We start from the raw sequence: 22,270 nt of genomic DNA on the forward strand, positions 1-22,270 counted from the left end.
GTCTATATCAGGTCCCACAGTTGACAGTGCATGTCAGAGCAAAAACCAAGCCATGAGGTTGAAGGAATTGTCTGCAGAGCTCCGAGGCAGGATTGTGTCGAGGCACATATCTGGGGAAGGGTACCAAAATATGTCTGCAGCATTGAACACAGTGGCCTCCATCATTCTTAAATGGAAGAAGTTTGGAACCACGAAGTCTCTGAATGTCCTTGAGGGGCCCAGCCAGAGCCCGGACTTGAACCCTACCTGAAAATAGCTGTGCAGCGACGCTCCCCATCCAACCTGACAGAGCTTGAGAGGATCTGCAGAGAAGAAACTCCCCAAATACAGGTGTGTAGAGCTTGTAGTGTCATACCCAAGAAGACTCAAGGCTTTAATCGCTGCCAAAGGTGCTTCAACAAAGTACTGAGTAAAGGATCTGAATACTTATGTAAATGTGATGTTTCCGTTTGTAATGTTTTATACATTTGCAAAAATGTTTTTGCTTTGTCATTATGGGGTATTGTGTGTATATTGATTAGGAAAATAACTATTTAATCAATTTTAGAATAAGGCCTAGACTTGGCACTCCGGTACCGCATGTCGTGCAGTAGCAGAGAGAACAGTCTATGACTAGGGTGGCTGGAGTCTTTGACAATTTTGAGGGCCTTCCTCTGACACCGCCTGGTATAGAGGTCCTGGATGGCAGGAAGCTTGGCCCCAGTGATGTACTGGGCCGTACGCACTACCCTCTGTAGTGCCTTGCGGTCGGAGGCCAAGCAGTTGCCATACCAGGCGGTGATGCAACCAGTCAGGATGCTCTCGATGGTGCAGCTGTAGAATTTTTTGAGGATCTGAGGACCCATGCCAAATCTTTTCAGTCTCCTGAGGGGGAATAGGCTTTGTCGTGCCCTCTTCACGACTGTCTTGGTGTGTTTGGACCATGATATTTCGTTGGTGATGTGGACACCAAGGAACTTGAAGCTCTCAACCTGTTCCACTACAGCCCCGTCGATGAGAATGGGGGCGTGCTCAGTCCTCTTTTTTTTCCTGTAGTCCACAATCATCTCCTTTGTCTTGGTCACGTTGAGGGAGAGGTTGTTATCCTGGCACCACACGGCCAGGTCTCTGACCTCCTCCCTATAGGCTGTCTCATCGTTGTCGGTGATCAGGCCTACCACTGTTGTGTCGTCGGCAAACTTAATGATGGTGTTGGAGTCGTGCCTGGCCATGCAGTCATGGGTGAACAGGGAGTACAGGAGGGGACTGAGCACGCACCCCTGAGGGGCCCCCGTGTTGAGGATCAGTGTGGCAGATGTGTTGTTACCTACCCTTACCACCTAGGGGCGGCCCGTCAGGAAGTCCAGGATCCAGTTGCAGAGGGAGGTGTTTAGTCCCAGGATCCTTAGCTTAGTGATGAGCTTTGAGGGCACTATGGTGTTGAATGCTGAGCTGTAGTCAATGAATAGCATTCTCACGTAGGTGTTCCTCTTGTCCAGGTGGGAAAGGGCAGTGTGGAGTGCAATAGAGATTGCATCATCTGTGGATCTGTTGGGGCGGTATGCAAGACGTAGGCTACAGACGTCAGTGCTACGGGTCGGTAGTCATTTAGGCAGGTTATCTTAGTGTCCTTGGGCACGGGGACTATGGTGGTCTGCTTGAAACATGTTGGTATTACAGACTCAGTCAGGGACATGTTGAAAATGTCAGTGAAGACACTTGCCAGTTGGTCAGCACATGCTCGGAGTACACGTCCTGGTAATCCGTCTGGCCCTGCGGCCTTGTGAATGTTGACCTGCTTAAAAGTCTTACTCACATCGGCTACGGAGAGCGTGATCACATAGTCATCCGGAACAGCTGGTGCTCTCATGCATGCTTCAGTGTTGCTTGCCTCAAAGCGAGCATAGAAGTGGTTTAGCTCGTCTGGTAGGCTTGTGTCACTGGGAAGCTCGCGGCTGTGCTTCCCTTTGTAGTCTGTAATAGTTTTCAAGCCCTGCCACATCCGAAGAGCATCAGAGCCGGTGTAGTACGATTCAATCTTAGTCCTGTATTGACTCTTTGCCTGTTTGATGGTTCGTCGGAGGGCATAGCGGGATTTCTTATAAGCGTCCGGGTTAGAGTCCCGCTCCTTGAAAGCGGCAGCTCTACCCTTTAGCTCAGTGCGGATGTTTCCTGTAATCCATGGCTTCTGATTGGGGTATGTACGTACGGTCACTGTGGGGACGACATCATCGATGCACTTATTGATGAAGCCAGTGACTGATGTGGTGTACTCCTCAATGCTATCTGAAGAATCCCGGAACATGTTCCAGTCTGTGCTAGTAAAACAGTCCTGTAGCTTAGCATCTGCGTCATCTGACCACTTTTTTATTAACCGAGTCACTGGTGCTTCCTGCTTTAGTTTTTGCTTATAAGCAGGAAGCAGGAGGATAGAGTTATGGTCAGATTTGCCAAATGGAGGGCAAGGGAGAGCTTTGTATGCGTCTCTGTGTGTGGAATAAAGGTGGTCTAGAGTTTTTTTTCCTCTGGTTGCACATTTAACATGCTGGTAGAAATTAGGTAGAACGGATTTAAGTTTCCCCGCATTAAAGTCCCCGGCCACTAGGAGCGCTGCCTCTGGATGAGCGTTTTCCTGTTGACTTATGGCCTTATACAGCTCATTCAGTGCAATCTTAATGCCAGCATTGGTTTGTGGTGGTAAATAGACAGCTATGAAAAATATAGATGAAAACTCTCTTGGTAAATAGTGTGGTCTACAGCTTATCATAAGATACTCTACCTCAGGCGAGCAAAGCCTCGAGACTTCCTTAGTATTTGATTTTGTGCACCAGCTGTTGATTACAAATATACACAGACCGCCACCCCTTGTCTTACCGGAGTCAGCCGTTCTATCCTGCCGATGTAGCGTATAGCCCGCTAGCTGTATGTTATCCATGTCGTCGTTCAGCCACGACTCGGTGAAACATAAGATATTAAAGTTTTTAATGTCCCGTTGGTAGGATAACCGTAATCTTAGGTCATCCAATTTATTTTCCAATGATTGAAGATTGGCTAATAGGATTGATGGGAGCGGCAGTTTACTCGCTCGCCGTCGGATCCTTACAAGGCACCCCGACCTACGTCCACGATATCTCCGTCTCTTCCTCATGCGAATGACGGGGATTTGGGCCTTGTCGGGTGTCTGTAGGATATCCTTCGCGGCCGCCTCGATGAAGAAAAATTATTTGTCCAATACGAGGTGAGTAATCGCTGTCCTGATATCCAGAAGCTATTTTTGGTTATAAGAGACGATGGCAGAAACATTATGTACAAAATAAATTACAAATAACGTGGAAAAACACACATAATAGTACAATTGGTTAGAGGGCTGTAAAACGGCAGCCATCTTCTCCGGCGGCATCGTGTTTTGCCTCTGCCCTGGCTCTGCTCTGGTGCAGGGCAGTGACCCACCTGCCTTCCAGAGAGTGGTCCTCTGCTCGTTGCTAGAGTTGAAGGCCTTGGCGAAGCGGTGGGACTCCAGCAGGCAGTCCAGCAGCTTGAACAGCTGTTCTGAGGTCAGGTAGCGGTACATTCCTTGGTCCAGAGTCTCAACACGGACGTCTGCCGCATCCAGAGCATCTCTCTGGAGAGGACCAACACATACACAACCTTCAGAGAACTTTCACAGAACATTCACGCAACCAAACACAAACAGAGCCTTCACATATCACTGCTATGTATGACAAATACTTCCCTCCTTCCCTGACATTTACTAGAAGAACATACAGTAGAGACATTTCACATTTTCAATGATCAGGACAGTCCATCCAGCCAAACTTTTAAACACGCATTTTAGCAAGAAATGTGTCCTTCCACCAAGTTCTGAACCAGTGATATCTCTCATCCTCCACGTAGGGGTGGGAGTGAGACGTTACCTGTGCAGCAGCCAGGTTCTCAGCGTCCTCCTTCCTACTGGTTGCAGGGAAGAAGACCATGTTGTCTATGGTCTGGATCAGCTCCAACTGCACTACACACTTAATGAGCAGGGCTGAGAATAACCTCTGCTCCTGGATCTCTGTGGAACACACGCACGCACACACACACACACACACACACACACACACACACACACACACACACACGCACACACACACGCACACACGATGAGCATAGGGTTGAAAAACACCCCAGTGGTACAAGGTATAAAGAGACACTAACTTGTTGGGGTCCGGTTTCTGCCGCCGTCCTCACACATGCTTGCGCTGTACTGACTGTGCCGCCGGGTCTCCATGGCAATCCTCTCCGCACTGTTGATGGAATGCTGGTCCTCGGAACGGGACTGGATGTCCACTGACTTCTGGAAAATTGAGTCCTGAGGGCACACGGGGAGAAGTTATTTTGTCTGCATTGTACTGGGTTATGTTATTGTACGGTCTAATCTGGCATAAGAGATACACCAGCAACAGACTGAATGAAGACCTACAGTACAGTCAGGGTTTGAAACATACCAGCTGTTTGTCTGATACATCCTGTGGTGTCATGGGATCTCCCTCTGCTCCTGCCGGTCTCCATGTCAACAGTCTGAGAGAGAGAGGGCAGAGAGGAACAATATGGGACAGGACAGTGTTAATCTACTTATACAGTGTTATACTATACACTACCATACTATACACAGACAGTCAGATATCACACTCTATCAACTAAACAACGGCAAAAGACACTAAAAGATCATGTCCATTTAATACCTCCCCTCCATTCCTAGAGGACTTCATATGACTGTCTCAGTGTGCTCCATATTTACATCACTAAGGTCAACAATAACAATCATCACAGACAATATTCCCATCTGAATCGTAGAGATATGAATAAAGCCTGCATCAGTAGCTTACGCGTGTGGAATGGTGGTCTTGAAGATGTCCAGCATGCAGTTACAGGTCTTGTCCCAGGTCTCTGGAGTAAACTTCTCTCCATTCAGAATGACCACGTTCTCCAGACAGTTAGTGCCTGACCGGGCCAACTGCTCATTATCTAGGATGAGAGGGCGAGGAGGAGTGAAGGAGAGAGAGAGGAGAGAAGAAGTGAGGGAGAGAGAAAGACGAGAGTCAATTAATGTGGAGAGCAGGAGAATGGGAGAAGAGAGGGAAGAAAGAGCGGGATGGGGATTGAAAAGAAGAGGAAATATCCATAAGAAAGAGGGGTTGAGAGTGATTGAGGCCAGTGTACTCAGTATAAACCTAGGACTGAAGGTGTTTGTAGCGCTGCCGTCTGTCCTCACCTTGCTGAACACACCAGTACAGCTGGGACAGGATGTCATCCAGCAGGACGTCACTGAGAGTCTCAAAGTACTGCGTGAACACGTCAGAGATGGCGTAAAGTGCGTGGTTACAGGTCGTTGTCATCCACTCTGCTTTCTGGCAGACAAAAACAACACAGAAGGGTTACCAGGGTTACACCAGTTCAAGTCATCGTAGCAGCCAAGAGGACAATGGTCCAGTTGGTACTGGATACTAGTTGTGGAACCAATTATATATTTTTTTTATTAGGAGGTAGATCAGCTTTAATATTGCAGATAGATTGTAACTTCCATATACACATACATACATACATACATACATACATACATACATACATACATACATACATACATACATATAAATAAATTTACATACACATATACATATAATTTTTTAAAATATATTTCCCTTTATTACTTTCCAACCCCACCACCCCTTCCCTATTGGAGTAAACTAGTGAACAACAATGCTTAGGCCTCTATTTCCAGCTTATACATACTATATACATTTTATGGATACAGTCAATTTTACAATAATTCTATTTCGTTTGTTTTTACTCCTGAACTTCCTCTACCCTCAACCTCTTCGATCATTTTCATGATGTCCATCCGGTTTGCTTCTATATGCCATATCTTTCTAACTGTGCTCTTTCACAAAAGCTCTCAACCTATAACCTATATACTTATTACGGACACAGTATGCTTACATTATTAGTTATCTTGTTGTTAGTAGTTGTTGTTGTTAGTTGTTATTAGTCCCATCCTTCAACTCCATTCAACACCTCCCATCTATCTCTTAACACCATCCATATTGGATTTCTATTTGCCATATATTTTTCAACTGCACTGGGATGTTTTACAAACGTTCTGAACCTTTCTACAGATTGTAAATTGAAAATAAACATTTTTGCTAAAAGTATTATTATATTATTGATCGATAGACTATGACTTTTCAGATCACCCAGTAATGCTATCTGCAGGGTTAGCTCCAGGTAAATATTGCAATCCTTTAGCCATTCCTGGACCTGTGTCCAAAAACAAGCTACAAATGGACAGTACCAAAACAAATGATCTAATGATTCTGTCTCTTCATAGCAAAATCTGCAGAGCTGGGAAGATTGTATCCCCCATATCAATAACATTCTACTGATAGCAAGCATTTTCATAATAATTTAAATTGAACAATTCTAAGTTTTGAATCCGGCGTCGTTTTGCGTATCAGTTCATAAACACTATGCCATGGAATCGGTACGTCAAAAATCTCTTCCTAACTATTTTGCAATCTATATGGGACGGCTGTCAATCCTTTGGTCCTTAAATGAAACTGGTATACTTTAATATTTAATAATTTATGTCCTCCGAATTCATATTCATTATATAAATAGGCCTGTTTAATTTTGTCTGGCTTGCCGTTCCAAATAAAATTGAATATTTTTTTCTCATATAATTTAAAAAACTGTTCACTAGGCGTAGGCAAGACCATAAGCAAATAAGTGAACTGGGATAATACTAAAGAGTTAATCAGGGTGATATTTACACAAATTGACAGGTACAGTTGAAGTCGGAAGTTTACATACACTTAGGTTGGAGGCATTAAAACTCGTTTTTCAACCACTCCTCAAATGTCTTGTTAACAAACTATAGTTTTGGCAAGTCGGTTAGGACATCTACTTTGTGCATGACACAAGTAATTTTACCAACAATTGTTTACAGACAGATTATTTCACTTATAATTCACTGTATCACAATTCCAGTGGGTCAGAAGTTTATATACACTAGGTTGACTGTGCCTTTAAACAGCTTGGAAAATTCCAGAAAAGGATGTCATGGCTTTAGAAGCTTCTGATAGGCTAATTGACATCATTTGAGTCAATTGGAGGTGTACCTGTGGATGTATTTCAAGGCCTACCTTCAAACTCAGTGCCTCTTTGCTCGACATCATTGGAAAATCAAAAGAAATCAGCCAAGACCTCAGAAAAAAAATTGTAGACCTCCACAAGTCTGGTTCATCCTTGGGAGCAATTTCCAAACGTCTGAGGGTACCACATTCATCTGTACAAACAATAGTATGCAAGTATAAACCCCATGGGACCACGCAGCTGTCATTCCGCTCAGGAAGGAGACGCGTTCTGTCTCCTAGAGATGAACGTACTTTGGTGTGAAAAGTGCAAATCAATCCCAGAACAACAGCAAAGGACCTTGTGAAGATGCTGGAGGAAACAGGTACAAAAGTATCTATATCCACAGTAAAACGAGTCCTATATCGACATAACCTGAAATGCCGCTCAGCAAGGAAGAAGCCACTGCTCCAAAACGCCATAAAAAAGCCAGACTACGGTTTGCAACTGCACATGGGGACAAAGATTGTACTTTTTGGAGAAATGTCCTCTGGTCCGATGAAACCAAAATAGAACTGTTTGGTCATAATGACCAACGTTATGTTTGGAGGAAAAAGGGAGTGCTTGCAAGCCTAAGAACACCATCCCAACCGTGAAGCAAGGGGTGGCAGCATCATGCTGTGGGGGTGCTTTGCTGCAGGAGGGACTGGTGCATTTCACAAAATAGATGGCATCATGAGGAAGGAAAATTATGTGGATATATTGAAGCAACATCTCAAGACATCAGTCAGGAAGTTAAACCTTGGTCGCAAATGGGTCTTCCAAATGGACAATGACCCCAAGCATACTTCCAAAGTGGTGGCAAAATGGCTTAAGGACAACAAAGTCAAGATATTGGGGTGGCCATCACAAAGCCCTGACCTCAATCCTATAGAAAAGTTGTGGGCAGAACTGAAAAAGCGTTTGCGAGCAAGGAGGCCTACAAACCTGACTCAGTTACACCAGCTCTGTCAGGAGGAATGGGCCAAAATTCACCCAACTTATTGTTGGAAGCTTGTGGAAGGCTACCCAAAATGTTTGACCCAAGTTAAACAATTTAAAGGCAATGCTACCAAATACTAATTGAGTTTATGTAAACTTCTGACATTTCACATTCTTAAAATAAAGTGGTGATCCTAACTGACCTAAGACAGGGAATTTTTACTAGGATTAAACGTCAGGAGTTGTGAAAAACTGAGTTGAAATGTATTTGGCTATGGTGTATGTAAACTTCTGACTTCAACTGTATTTACCTTTCCATGGTAGCAAGATCTTATCTATTTTTGCTAACTTTCGATTAAAATTTATTGGAGTGAGATAATTTATTTTATTTGGGATATGTATTCCGAGTATATCCACATCACCATCAGACCATTTCATTGGTAAACTACATAGTAATGTAAAAATTGTATTTTTTAGTGATCCAGTACGTAATATAGTACCTTTATCATAATTTGGTTGTAATCCAGGGAGGTTAGAAAATGTATCTAGATCCTCTATGAGGCTGTGGAGGGATTCAAGTTGTGGATTTAAAAGAAAACATGAATCAGCAGCGTACAATGACACCTTTGTTTTTAAGCCCTGGATTTCTAACCTTGATATTATTGTTGGATCTGATTTTAATAGCTAACATCTCGATGGCCATAATAAATAGATATGCCGATAGTGGACAACCTTGTTTCACTCCTCTTGACAGTTTAAAACTTTCGGAGAAATAGCCATTATTTACTATTTTACGCCTAGGGTTACTATACATGATTTTAACCCATTTTATAAGAGATTGTCCAAAATCAAAATGCTCCAGGCATTTATATATAAACCCCAGTCGTACTTTATCAAATGCCTTTTCAAAGTCTGCTATGAATAGCAGGCCTGGTTTCCCAGATTTTTCATAGTGTTCTATTGTTTCCAGTACTTGCCTTATATTATCTCCAATGTATCATCCATGTAAAAAACCTGTCTGATTAGAATGAATAATGTCTGACAATACCTTTTTAATTCTATGCGCTATACATTTTGCTAGATTTTTTGTATCACAACACTGAAGTGTAAGGGGCCTCCAATTTTTTATATGGACTGGATCTTTATATTTTCCACTTCTATCCTGTTTCAGTAATAATGAAAATCAGACCTTCTTCTTGAGTGTCTGATAATCTACCATTTACATAGGAGTGGTTAAAACATGCTAATAACGGTCCTCTGAGTATATCGAAAAAGGTTTGATATACCTCAACTTGTATGCCATCCAACCCTGGAGTTTTCCAGGACATTAAGTCTTTAATTGCATCCAGAAGTTCCTCCTCTTTAATTTCACCTTCACATTAGTCTTTTTGTATGGCTGTTAATTTTACATTATCAATAGAAAAACAATCTCTAAAATTAGCTTCAGTTAGAGGAGATGGAGGCGACTGAAATGAAAACATATGCTTAAAGTACTTTGTTTCCTCCTTCAAAATATCATTTGGTGAATCATGGGTGACTCTGTCATTTGTAACCAGTTTCAGTAAATTATTTTTGGTAGCATTCCTATGTTGAAGATAAAAAAATAATTTGGTGCATTTTTCCCCATATTCCATGCAGTTTGCTTTATTTTTTATAATATATTACACTTGATCTTTCTTGAATACGTTTCTCCATTTCTTTTTGTTTTTCCTCTAATTTATTCTGAGCCTCTGTGTTACAGTTTTTATTGCTATCTACCTGTTCTGTTAGACCTTCTATTTCCTTTGTTAGTAAGGACTCTTGACCTAAATTGCTTTTGTTTTCGAGATGAGTACTGAATTGCATTGCCTCTAAAGGCACATTTAAAGGTGTCCCATACAATAAGGTCATTTGCTGTACCTATGTTATGTGGGGAAAAAATCAGTTATAAATTCCTCTGTCCTAGTTAAAAACAAGTTATCATCCAATAGGCTTTGATTAAATTTCCAATATCCTCGCCCACATGGAAATTCAGTAAGAGTAATGTATATGCCAATTATATGATGGTCCGGAAATAGGTGTTGGTTACACTGGAGATAAAGCTGGGTCTTTGGTGAATGGGTCTTTGGGATGGGGAGACTTGCCTCAGTTTGCTGCTCAGGCAGCTTCATGTTGTCAAAGATCCTGAAGACGATTCTGAACAGATCCTGCCACCAGTGTTTCTCAAAGGTGTGTCCATAGGTCTTCATCACCTCAAACATCACCGTCAGACCCCTGACACACACACACTTTTTTACAATACACCCTTACCATAATTTCAGACTTTAGCCTCTAAAATATTCCCATCTAGGATGACACAGGACTGAAACTCTTCTCACCTCGTCCTGACATCCAGTTTGCACCTATTGATGATGCAGGACAGCTCAAAGAGGATGGGGAACCACCCCCTCACCCACACCCGGTCCTCTGGGACTACATTCATGTCATCGCTGGTGTAGTCTTTGAATGCCTGCCAGAGAGAAAACAGCATAGTTTACACCATTCCCTGAGAGGTGATACACACACACGGACACACAAGCGCAGACACACACACACACATGCACATGTGGGGACACACTAACTCTATAACGGTTTAAGCCGTATTTACTGTTCACTGTAGGCTTTTCCTGAATTTGCCCCATCGCCCACTCAAAGTAGGTTTTCGTGCACACACACACACACACATGGAACTAATCCCATCCTCTCCTCTTGTCCACCCCCACACAGACAAACAGAAAGCAGGCAGCATGGCTGGAGAGTGTCTGCATAGGGAGGAGACCTTGGAGAAAAGCACTGGCAGTAAGCACCAGTGATGTTTTCTAACATGGTACATTTTCATGCTGTTATCCAGAGTGACTCACAATGTTTATCTGATAAGTCACAAGAAAACTATAAAAGCTTTAGGTGGGTCACAGTACAAAATGTTTTGGGGACCAGTCATGGTCTACCATGAACAACTATGGGCAATACCATTTGATGTTCAGAAATGACTGATTTGGGTTCAGCTCTTACATTTTACATTACATTTTAGTCATTTAGCAGACGCTCTTATCCAGAGCGACTTACAGTTAGTGAGTGCATACAATTTTTTCATACTATGAGACCTGATAATAAACCCAGTCCAGGGAGTGTTTGTAACTGACCTGGGGCCTGTCGGAGACGTATTTGGCACAGTGTCGGATGAGGCGGATGGCCTCCATGCTGGTGTCGGGGAAGGAGGCGTTGCAGGCGAACTCAGATAGACACTTGACTGCATCCTGGAAGGAGTCTATGGTGGCTTGGAAGTGCTTCTCAAATACATTCGCTGAGAGAAGAAGAGAAGAAGAGAAGAAGAGTAGGAGGGAAAAAGAGAAGAAGAGGAGAGAAGAAGAGAAGAAGAGTAGGAGAGAAGAAGAGAAGGAGAGTAGGGGAGAAGAAGAGTAGGGGAGAAGGAGAGAAGAAGAGAAGGAGAGAAGGAGAGAAGGAGAGAAGAAGAGTAGGAGAGAATAAGAGAAGAAGGAGAGAAGGAGAGATCAGAGGAAAAGGATGACTGGAGGTAACTTATCTGTCAATCAGAATGACATTACATTGCCCTGTCATCAAAAAGACTCAAATAAACCTCAAATTGAGGTTTAAATATGAATCTAATACTGAAACCATCATATTGAAATCTTATGTGGCAAATATATATATATTAAATATAAATATTAAAATAAAATCTTAAAAGATAGAAGATAATACAGATCAGATAATGAAGATCAGTTCTTAGCCCGACAGATGGTTGTCTCTGAGGTGTCGGTCTGTGTGTGTCTCAGTAACTCACTGCTGATGTGACCCGTGGTCTGGAAGGCTAGCTCTACGATGCTCTCGTCCTGGTCCGAGGCAGCCAGGTGGAACACTGAGAAGATGTTCTTCCAGCCCGACCGGATGTTCCCCGACTGTGAGTTGACCATTTGGGCTATACAGCGCACCACCATGTCCCTGATCGTTGGAGATCTGGAGCAGAAGGAAGACACGTTGTATGTGAAAGAAAGATGCTTATTGGACTATGAGGACGATCATCAATAGTGCAGTAGCAGTCAAAGTACAAGTACCCCTGCTACAGCCCTTTATTCCGGCAGTCTGATTATTCCTTTTTGGATGTTGTGACATGATAGGTTCCGACGGCGACTGTTGTCATAGCGAATCATTTTTTCTGTGCTTTGATTAAGGAGAAAGGACCAGCCTCTGCACAAAAGTACTCTCACAAACATACTACACAAACACACACACACACACACAGGCTGAGTCTAATGAACACATAGCACCGCGGGCATCCATGGCTTTACGTGGCTCCCTGCCATTTCCTCTGAGCTGTAACACTCTTCTCACAGTAAGCCAGTGGGTGGATTTGGGCTGGTAGTTCTCCTTCACATCAATGGAAACAGCTTTCAACTGTGCGATTCTGAGCCCTCCAATTTTAATCAACTGTATCTGTGTCACTACAGAATCTGAGAAAAGAGTCACAGCTTCTACTCAGTTGTCTTGGAGTCAGTTGCAAGAGTGCTTTCCTGGTGCTCAAGCAAAAACCAAGAAGAGATATTATATAAAATCCCTATCTTGATCTCTGGGTTAGTTCTGACTGTGCCAGTTTTCTCCTCCTCAGAGAGCTGGGTGACACAGTTTGACACAGTGCAGTGACTCAGTACAGGGAGACTGTCTGGCTGCAGTGCTAAGAGAGACAGCTGCTGGAATGTGAACCACAGAGGTGCAACACAACACAGACCTTGTAAGGCCAGACTACTATAGCCAAGTGCCTACGCAACTAGGGAGTGTGTACATATACCAGCACACACACCGCAAGCTCATTCAACACAAGCAGGACACGCACACACACAAACACACTCACACAATACAAATCAGGAATAACGTTTACAGCAACATCCTCATTACCTGTTCTTTTTCATGATGTGCTCGAAAGGCCTCAGAAAGTCCTTCTGGAATCTGAAGTTTGCCAGCTCTCCCTTCTCTAGAAACTTCATGGACAGCTGCCGGAGAGAATCCACGGCAAAAATAGCCACATCCTCATTGGGGTTACATCCAACCTGAACAGGGAGACAGACACAGTATTTTAACATCTCTATTCCACTCTCAAACTTTAAGTGTAAGTGCTGTTTGAAAAGACAGCCGGAAATGTCAGCCTGTTTTGGTAGGATGGAGTTTTGGCCTGCCTGGTGACATCACCAGTCGAGTTCCAAACCTCTCAGCCAATAACAGGTAGTTTTCAGTTTTCTCCTCCCCACTCAGACCACTCCCCATTTTAATTGATCACATTAATGTATTTATTTTTAGGGGGTAGATCAGCTTTAATATTGCAGATAGATCGTAACTTCCATCAATGTAATTGTCTGCATCACTTCCAATCCCCCATATGTTTTTTTCTCTCACAAATATATATATATATATACAGTGAGGGAAAAAAGTATTTGATCCCCTGCTGATTTTGTACGTTTGCCCACACACAAAGAAATGATCAGTCTATAATTTTAATGGTAGGTTTATTTGAACAGTGAGAGACAGAATAACAACAAGAAAATCCAGAAAAACACATGTCAAAAATGTTAGAAATTGATTTGCATTTCAATGAGGGAAATAAGTATTTGACCCCTCTGCAAAACATGACTTGGTACTTGGTGGCAAAACCCTTGTTGGCAATCACAGAGGTCAGATGTTTTTGTAGTTGGCCACCAGGTTTGCACACATCTCAGGAGGGATTTTGTTCCACTCCTCTTTGCAGATCTTCTCTAAGTCATTAAGGTTTCGAGGCTGATGTTTGGCTACTCGAACCTTCAGCTCCCTCCACAGATTTTCTATGTGATTAAGGTCTGGAGACTGGCTAGGCCACTCCAGGATCTTAATGTGCTTCTTCTTGAGCCACTCCTTTGTTGCCTTGGCTGTGTGTTTTGGGTCATTGTCATGCTGGAATACCCATCCACGACCCATTTTCAATGCCCTGGCTGAGGGAAGGAGGTTCTCACCCAAGATTTGACGGTACATGGCCCCGTCCATCGTCCCTTTGATGCGGTGAAGTTGTCCTGTCCCCTTAGCAGAAAAACACCCCCAAAGCATAATGCTTCCACCTCCATGTTTGACGGTGGGGATGGTGTTCTTGGGGTCATAGGCAGCATTCCTCCTCCTCCAAACACGGCGAGTTGAGTTGATGCCAAAGAGCTCGATTTTGGTCTCATCTGACCACAACACTTTCACCCAGATCTCCTCTGAATCATTCAGATGTTCATTGGCAAACTTCAGACGGCCCTGTATATGTGCTTTCTTGAGCAGGGGACCTTGCGGGCGCTGCAGGATTTCAGTCCTTCACGGCGTAGTGTGTTACCAATTGTTTTCTTGGTGACTATGGTCCCAGCTGCCTTGAGATCATTGACAAGATCCTCCCGTGTAGTTCTGGGCTGATTTCTCACCGTTTTCATGATCATTGCAACTCCACGAGGTGAGATCTTGCATGGAGCCCCAGGCCGAGGGAGATTGACATATCTTTTGTATTTCTTCCATTTGCGAATAATCGCACCAACTGTTGTCACCTTCTCACCAAGCTGCTTGGTGATGGTCTTGTAGCCCATTCCAGCCTTGTGTAGGTCTACAATCTTGTCCCTGACATCCTTGGAGAGCTCTTTGGTCTTGGCCATGGTGGAGAGTTTAGAATCTGATTGATTGATTGCTTCTGTGGACAGGTGTCTTTTATACAGGTAACAAGCTGAGATTAGGAGCACTCCCTTTAAGAGTGTGCTCCTAATCTCAGCTCATTACCTGTATAAAAGACACCTGGGAGCCAGAAATCTTTCTGATTGAGAGGGGGTCAAATACTTATTTCCCTCATCAAAATGCAAATCAATTTATACATTTTTGACATGCGTTTTTCTGGATTTCTGTTGTTGTTATTCTGTCCCTCACTGTTCAAATAAACCTACCATTAAAATTATAGACTGATCATTTCTTTGTCAGTGGGCAAACTTACAAAATCAGCAGGGGATCAAATACTTTTTTCCCTCACTGTACATACTATATACATTTTATGGACACAGTCAATTTTACAATAATTTAGTTTGTTTTTACTCCTGAACTTCCTCTACCCTCAACCTCTCAGATCATTTTCATGATGTCCATCCTGTTTGCTTCTATATGTCATATATTTCTAACTGTGCTCTTTCACAAAAGCTCTCAACCTATAACCTATATACTTATTATGGACACAGTATGCTTTACATTAGTTATCTTGTTGTTATTAGTTGTTGTTAGTTGTTATTAGTCCCATCCTTCAACTTCATTCACAGTAAGGTACTTAATTGTTGACCAGAAATGATTTCATATTGAGATAAAAACGGCTGCAGTGGACCTTTAAGCCAGGTGTTCCTGAGGGAAGTGTTATAAAGGCTGATTAACACCTGGGTGATCAGGCGTGTGGACTCTCTAGCCAACAACAACATTAATTGATCAATTAATGCAAATAAAACAAATAATAAAAAGCAGTCCCTGACAACAAGAGTTGTGTACCCCTGTTAAAGTGAAATAAATCCCAAGATGTCCACCTTGTTGAAGTGGTCTCCGATGACCTCCCAGATCCTGGACCACTGCAGTCGGATACGTCCCATGTTGTAGTAGGAGATCTCCACTATCTTCTGCAGGCTGAACATGCGGGGGTGTGTGGGCGAGGCCAGCTCATCCATAGACACAGCACACAACCAGCGCACAAAGTCCACTGAGAACACAGAGAAACCAGTGTTTGTCAATGTTCAGGACAGCCATGGTACAATGCCAACACATCCACATCAGATAAGGATGTAATCAAATACTGTAATTGAATTCAGTTTGGATTTAGAACACTCACCAATTGCATTACCATCCAGTCTGGTAGAACCTGTGAATATTCTGCAAGAACAAGACCATGGTCACATTTAAATGACATATACAATACATTCATTCAAATGATAGAACAATGGCAGAGTTAAGACCCCAAACCAGTCAATGGTAATACAGCAGGATCTATAAGAGACCACTACAGTACACTACCTGTCCACAGCCACCACCACACTCTGGGAGCTGGTTTCTCCTATGGACTCCTGGATACTGAGGATCTGCTTCCGGTCTACTGTCCCACCTGCTGTGCACCACAGGACAGTCAGTCACATCTCCAACATCAAGCATAATGTCAAACATGTTGTATAGTCAAGCACATCACCGGCTTGTTAACTACAGTTTATTTAATCTGTTTATAACCAAATCATGTGTTAAAGGGTTATAAGCACTGACCCAGGCCCAGGTATTCGTCGTTGCTCTGCTCCTTGGTGCTGGTGATGAAGCCCTCTTTCCCCCGAACCGTCCCTGAGATGTACCTGGCCTTCACCCCCGTCCCGATCAGCTGGGCCAGCTCCAACTGACTGATACACTTCATTATCTGTAGGGGGGGGGGTGGGGAGGGGGGGGGGGTGGCACACATACAGTCACACATGCATTCAATAAGGCTGCATTTACACAGGCGGCAAAAGAGCTGATCTGCTTGGTCAAAAGACTGATTGTGTAAACGCACCCTTAGTTAGGATTTTTTTTGCACAGATTCATTAGTCTTAATTAGTTGACATATATATTATATATATATATATTTTTCACATCGATTGCATCAAAATAAAAAAAAATGGAGACAAAATGATGCAATATACTATAGCTTACAACAGCAATACTGACAGTGATACTATTGTTGCTAATACTGATTACTAGACGTTGGCAGTATGTCCAGACCTCGTGCCAGGAGTTGCCCAGGTAGTTTCCGTCTGTGTGGGCGACGGTGATGAGGGTCTTGATGGTGTCGATGTTCTTCTGCTTCATCTCAGTGATGCCAGAGCTGGCTGTGAGCAGAGTGAAACGTGCCAGGGCCTGCACGTACGCATCCCGCTCCAGCTGTGTGTGTGTGTGTGTGTGTGTGTGAGTGTGAGTGTGAGTGTGAGTGTGAGTGTGAGTGTGAGTGTGAGTGTGAGTGTGAGTGTGAGTGTACGTGTGAGAGAGAGAGAGAGAGAGAGAGAGACCATATTCAGTACTGCAGTACTATCTCCATTACGTTTTTGAGCATGCCATCTTTGGAAAACACACCATTTCACCTTTTGATTCAAAGCCCCTCAATCCCTTTCATTGAATTCATATTAATCCTAAGTGAACACATACAGAGTTACAGTGCTAGATAGATTACCTGTATGGTGAAGATGCAGGCTATCCGGATGGCAAAGCGTGTTCCCTCCAGACAGAGAAAAGCCACCTCAGTGTCATCACAATCCTGGAGACCCACACTGAAGGCTGCTAGGAACGGGGTCCAGGCCAGCTTGAACATGGGTCTGACATGCTCCAGGTGTGTGGCGCTGGTGAAGGGAGCCTGGACGTGACTGACAGCCTCCATCAGGGCCTTGGCTGTCTTAGCCATCTGCTCCATCTCTACGTTATACAGCAGCCGCCGCTGCTTCTCACTGGCCACACCTGATCCAGAAACAGAAGTAAAGTCATAGCATGAACAAACCCACTCTGATTTTCACTGGCCACACCTGGTCCAGGATCCGATACAAGGCTTCCTACATGTTGTGTTTTCAGATGAGTGCAGATTATAAAGCAGGCAAGAGGAAGCCACCTGCACAAACACGTGATATTGAAGACGACAAATATACACTATCTCCAACTGAAGAGGAAACTTTCCCCGTTGAACAACAGACACTATCTCCAACTGAAGAGGAAACTTTCCCCGTTGAACAACAGACACTATCTCCAACTGAAGAGGAAACTTTCCCCGTTGAACAACAGACACTATCTCCAACTGAAGAGGAAACTTTCCCCGTTGAACAACAGACACTATCTCCAACTGAAGAGGAAACTTTCCCCGTTGAACAACAGACACTATCTCCAACTGAAGAGGAAACTATCCCCGTTGAACAACAGACACTATCTCAAACTTTTCCACTGATCAGTAACCCAATCTAATCAAACTACATCTTAATCCCCTTTATATCTCTTTGATTGTGATGAGAATTCTATGATCCCCACAAAGATATCAGATGAAATGACTCTCGTCAGTTAAATATAAAGCTGATAATTTGCAAAGATCCATTACGCCTCAAAATAGGCATTTCATGTCTTAAACAAACTTATCTCTGACACGCTCAATTTCAGTCTGTAATGACATTGTTGTGCTAGCAGACACAGAGGAACAGAGATACACACTGTGCTTGTTGGATTTGAGAGTCATTTCCTTGGTCCCCTTCATAGCGATCTTCTTCCCAGCGATCTCGTCGTAGATGGCCGACAGATACTCCTCTGGCAGATCCTTGCTGTCGTTGATCCCTCTGTTCATCTTGATGTATTGCTCTTTAGTCATCTTGTTCTTAACCTTTGAAAAGTAAAAGATGAGATTTGTTACCCTGTCTGTCTGCCTACTCTGTCGGTCTACTTTTGTCTGTTTGTCTGTCTGAAATAGCTAGCATTGACATTCCCTTTGCCACTGCTGAAAGTCTTCTGTTGAAACTAAGTGCAGCTCAGGTGATTGTTTCTGTCAGTTCATCTTCCCAAAAACAGGCTGTGGTCTTACCTGCGGACTATGAAGGTCTGTTGTCAACATAATGATTGAGTAGGCAAGGACATACGCAGTGTCTGCACTCGCAAACTCGGTTTGCCTGAAGAGAGAGATAAAGAAAAGGGGAGAGAGAAGATAAACATAACAGAGATTAATAAAAGTGTATGACTGGTTTTGCTAGACATAATTAGACTAATATATCTACTCTGAATTGTTAATTGGACCTTTACTGTCAATTCTTGATTTCTTGTTTATATTTTTAGATTATTTGTATTGTATTTGCGAGACACCTGCAAATCCGTGTAAGCGACCAATAAACTTTGATTTGATTATTATTGAATACAGATTCATAATAGAGAGCAATCTGATTGTTGCCATTCAATGTGCATGACACAAGTCTTCTTCTAAGTCTAAGAATCCACAATGCCCAGGGTAGTCCACACTCACCCCTGATTGCATTCTAGGTATCTAGCAGCAAATTTCTCCATGAGCCTGTCGATCTTCTGAGCCTCTCCCGGGAGACGGAAGCCCTCGAGGAACGTTCTGAGAGCGTAGACAAAGTCTTTGCCCTGGAAGTCCATCTGGTCCACATAGGCATACATGACCTCTTTATTGAAGCGATCATTGTCCCCCAGGAACTCACCCACCTGAGTCTGAGAGGAAGACAGAGAGGGAGAGTGAGAAAGAGGGATGGAAAGAGAGGGACAGAAGGGGATAGAGATAGGCCAAGAGAGGCAATGATGTTAAGTTCAATCAATAGATAATGATTTTTCCTAATGCATGTGCTCCTCATTGGAAGTCAATTAACACATATTGTCCTGACAAGCATCTCCTTAACTTCAGAGACACAGCACACTGAGAGGAAAGGACTGTGTTTTCAGAAAACAGCAGTGTCGATGTGTTAAATACATGTTGTAGTCAGTCAGTCACTCCTCTCTGCTCTATTCTCCCTGCTCTGTCAGACTCTCTGGCTGTCTGTTTGAGGGCCTCTTGTTCCAAAGCAGATGTTATGAACACTCTTTAATGCAGATTACCACCACACCGAGCCCCCCTTGAGGCCAGCCAATCAACCAGGAGAGTGCTTCACTCGTTAAAATAAACCGCTCGGGATGCGGGAATCGTCTTGGAGTGGGAGGGTAATGTTGGCAGTTCAACATTAGGAGATAAGTGCCTTGGTGTTTCTATGGGATGGATATGTTCTGCTTTGGGCCTGCAGCTGTGTGGAGGCCGGATGACTAAGCCAACTGTGTGAACCGAGAGTTTAATGAGCTAGAGTGGGTATTTGTGTACTTGCTATTCGGATCCCTATTAGCTGCTCCGATCAATCACTCTACTCTACAATCGACAGGTCAAAAGGTAAAAGGTTCACAGAGCGCAGAGCTGAATGAGGTAGAGTGGGTATTTGTTTATTTGGACCTGCATAAGTCAAATGAAATGCAGTTAACTGAAGTAGATTGGGTAAACAGATTTAAGAGGGTTCTTTACCGAGTCCAGCCTCTCCTCCTGGTGCAGGAACTGAGCGAGGTCCTCCGGGGTGGTTCCCAGCATGCCTTGCTCCTGGAGGTACTGGATGCCCCTCTTTGGTTTCTTGTTGAACCTGACCACAGAACAGAGAACAGGGTAATGTCTAGGGATACAAATTTGGTCAAATTGACGTCAAAAGTTGAATTTTCTTACATTTTCGCAAACCCAAACCCTAACCCTTTTCATAACGTTAACCTAAATCTCCTAACCTGCTACGTTAATTATCCTAACCTGCTGTGTAAGGTCTCCTAAATATGCTTAGTAAGGTGGAGGAGGAAGTGTCCCTCCAGAGCCATAGTGTATAATGTATATTTTGTCCTAATTACAGTAATGAACTAATTAGTAATTGGCTAATTAATCAATGGCATTAATTGATCAATTAAGTGCCAGCGAGAAATGAAAACTAGCAGGACAACATCCCTCACTAAAAGGACTGGCGTTGTGCACCCCTGGGTGGGAATATATTCAGTTGTGTGTACAGGATAAGGTGAATATATTCAAGTATACAGTATAAGGTGAATATATTCAGCTGTGTGTACAGGATAAGGTGAATATATTCAGCTGTCTATAGCGTACAAGGTGAATATATTCAGGTATACATGATAAGGTGAATATATTCAGGTAAACAGTACAAGGTGAATATATTCAGCTGTCTATACAGAACAAGGTGAATATATTCAGGTATACAGTATAATGTGAATATATTCAGGTATACAGTATAAGGTGAATATATTCAGGTATACAGTACAAGTTGAATATACAGTGGGGGAAAAAAGTATTTAGTCAGCCACCAATTGTGCAAGTTCTCACACTTAAAAAGATGAGAGGCCTGTAATTTTCATCATAGGTACACGTCAACTATGACAGACAAAATGAGAAAAAAAAATCCAGAAAATCACATTGTAGGATTTTTTATGAATTTATTTGCAAACTATGGTGGAAAATAAGTATTTGGTCAATAACAAAAGTTTCTCAATACTTTGTTATATACCCTTTGTTGGCAATGACACAGGTCAAACGTTTTCTGTAAGTCTTCACAAGGTTTTCACACACTGTTGCTGGTATTTTGGCCCATTCCTCCATGCAGATCTCCTCTAGAGCAGTGATGTTTTGGGGCTGTCACTGGGCAACACGGACTTTCAACTCCCTCCAAAGATTTTCTATGGGGTTGAGATCTGGAGACTGGCTAGGCCACTCCAGGACCTTGAAATGCTTCTTACGAAGCCACTCCTTCGTTGCCCGGGCGGTGTGTTTGGGATCATTGTCATGCTGAAAGACCCAGCCACGTTTCATCTTCAATGCCCTTGCTGATGGAAGGAGGTTTTCACTCAAAATCTCACGATACATGGCTCCATTCATTCTTTCCTTTACACGGATCAGTCGTCCTGGTCCCTTTTCAGAAAAACAGCCCCAAAGCATGATGTTTCCACCCCCATGCTTCACAGTAGGTATGGTGTTCTTTGGATGCAACTCAGCATTCTTTGTCCTCCAAACACGACGAGTTGAGTTTTTACCAAAAAGTTATATTTTGGTTTCATATAATAATAATAATAATATGCCATTTAGCAGACGCTTTTTATCCAAAGCGACTTACAGTCATGCGTGCATACATTTTTTTTTGTATTATTATTATTTTTGTGTATGGGTGGTCCCGGGGATCGAACCCACTACCTTAGCGTTACAAGCGCCGTGCTCTACCAGCTGAGCTACAGAGGACCACAATCTGACCATATGACATTCTCCCAATCCTCTTCTGGATCATCCAAATGCACTCTAGCAAACTTCAGACGGGCCTGGACATGTACTGGCTTAAGCAGGGGGACACGTCTGGCACTGCAGGATTTGAGTCCCTGGCAACGTAGTGTGTTACTGATGGTAGGCTTTGTTACTTTGGTCCCAGCTCTCTGCAGGTTATTCACTAGGTCCCCCCGTGTGGTTCTGGGATTTTTGCTCACCGTTCTTGTGATCATTTTGACCCCACGGGGTGAGATCTTGCGTGGAGCCCCAGATCGAGGGAGATTATCAGTGGTCTTGTATATCTTCCATTTCCTAATAATTGCTCCCACAGTTGATTTCTTC

At 43.2% G+C, this 22,270-nt stretch overlaps 1 protein-coding gene across 1 annotated transcript in view; it reads right to left on the minus strand.

Annotated features, from left to right (window-relative positions):
• Positions 1–22,270, minus strand: part of LOC311104257 (brefeldin A-inhibited guanine nucleotide-exchange protein 1-like) — an 83,541-nt gene that overhangs the window by 6,136 nt on the left and 55,135 nt on the right. The window contains exons 16-36 of the mRNA XM_084146033.1: positions 20,153–20,264; positions 19,115–19,320; positions 18,683–18,767; positions 18,319–18,484; positions 17,303–17,583; positions 16,858–17,016; positions 16,372–16,516; positions 16,132–16,222; positions 15,950–15,990; positions 15,651–15,820; positions 13,000–13,151; positions 11,891–12,063; positions 11,232–11,392; positions 10,428–10,558; positions 10,194–10,323; positions 5,234–5,369; positions 4,848–4,986; positions 4,467–4,539; positions 4,177–4,330; positions 3,894–4,033; positions 3,430–3,601 (exon numbers count right to left, since the gene is read on the minus strand). Of these exons, the coding sequence (XP_084002159.1) occupies positions 3,430–3,601; positions 3,894–4,033; positions 4,177–4,330; positions 4,467–4,539; positions 4,848–4,986; positions 5,234–5,369; positions 10,194–10,323; positions 10,428–10,558; positions 11,232–11,392; positions 11,891–12,063; positions 13,000–13,151; positions 15,651–15,820; positions 15,950–15,990; positions 16,132–16,222; positions 16,372–16,516; positions 16,858–17,016; positions 17,303–17,583; positions 18,319–18,484; positions 18,683–18,767; positions 19,115–19,320; positions 20,153–20,264 (3,017 nt within the window). The remainder of the gene's footprint in view (positions 1–3,429; positions 3,602–3,893; positions 4,034–4,176; positions 4,331–4,466; positions 4,540–4,847; positions 4,987–5,233; positions 5,370–10,193; positions 10,324–10,427; positions 10,559–11,231; positions 11,393–11,890; positions 12,064–12,999; positions 13,152–15,650; positions 15,821–15,949; positions 15,991–16,131; positions 16,223–16,371; positions 16,517–16,857; positions 17,017–17,302; positions 17,584–18,318; positions 18,485–18,682; positions 18,768–19,114; positions 19,321–20,152; positions 20,265–22,270) is intronic.

This window comes from Coregonus lavaretus, assembly GCF_964263955.1.
Source record: "Coregonus lavaretus genome assembly, chromosome: 2".
Taxonomy (NCBI): domain Eukaryota; kingdom Metazoa; phylum Chordata; class Actinopteri; order Salmoniformes; family Salmonidae; genus Coregonus; species Coregonus lavaretus.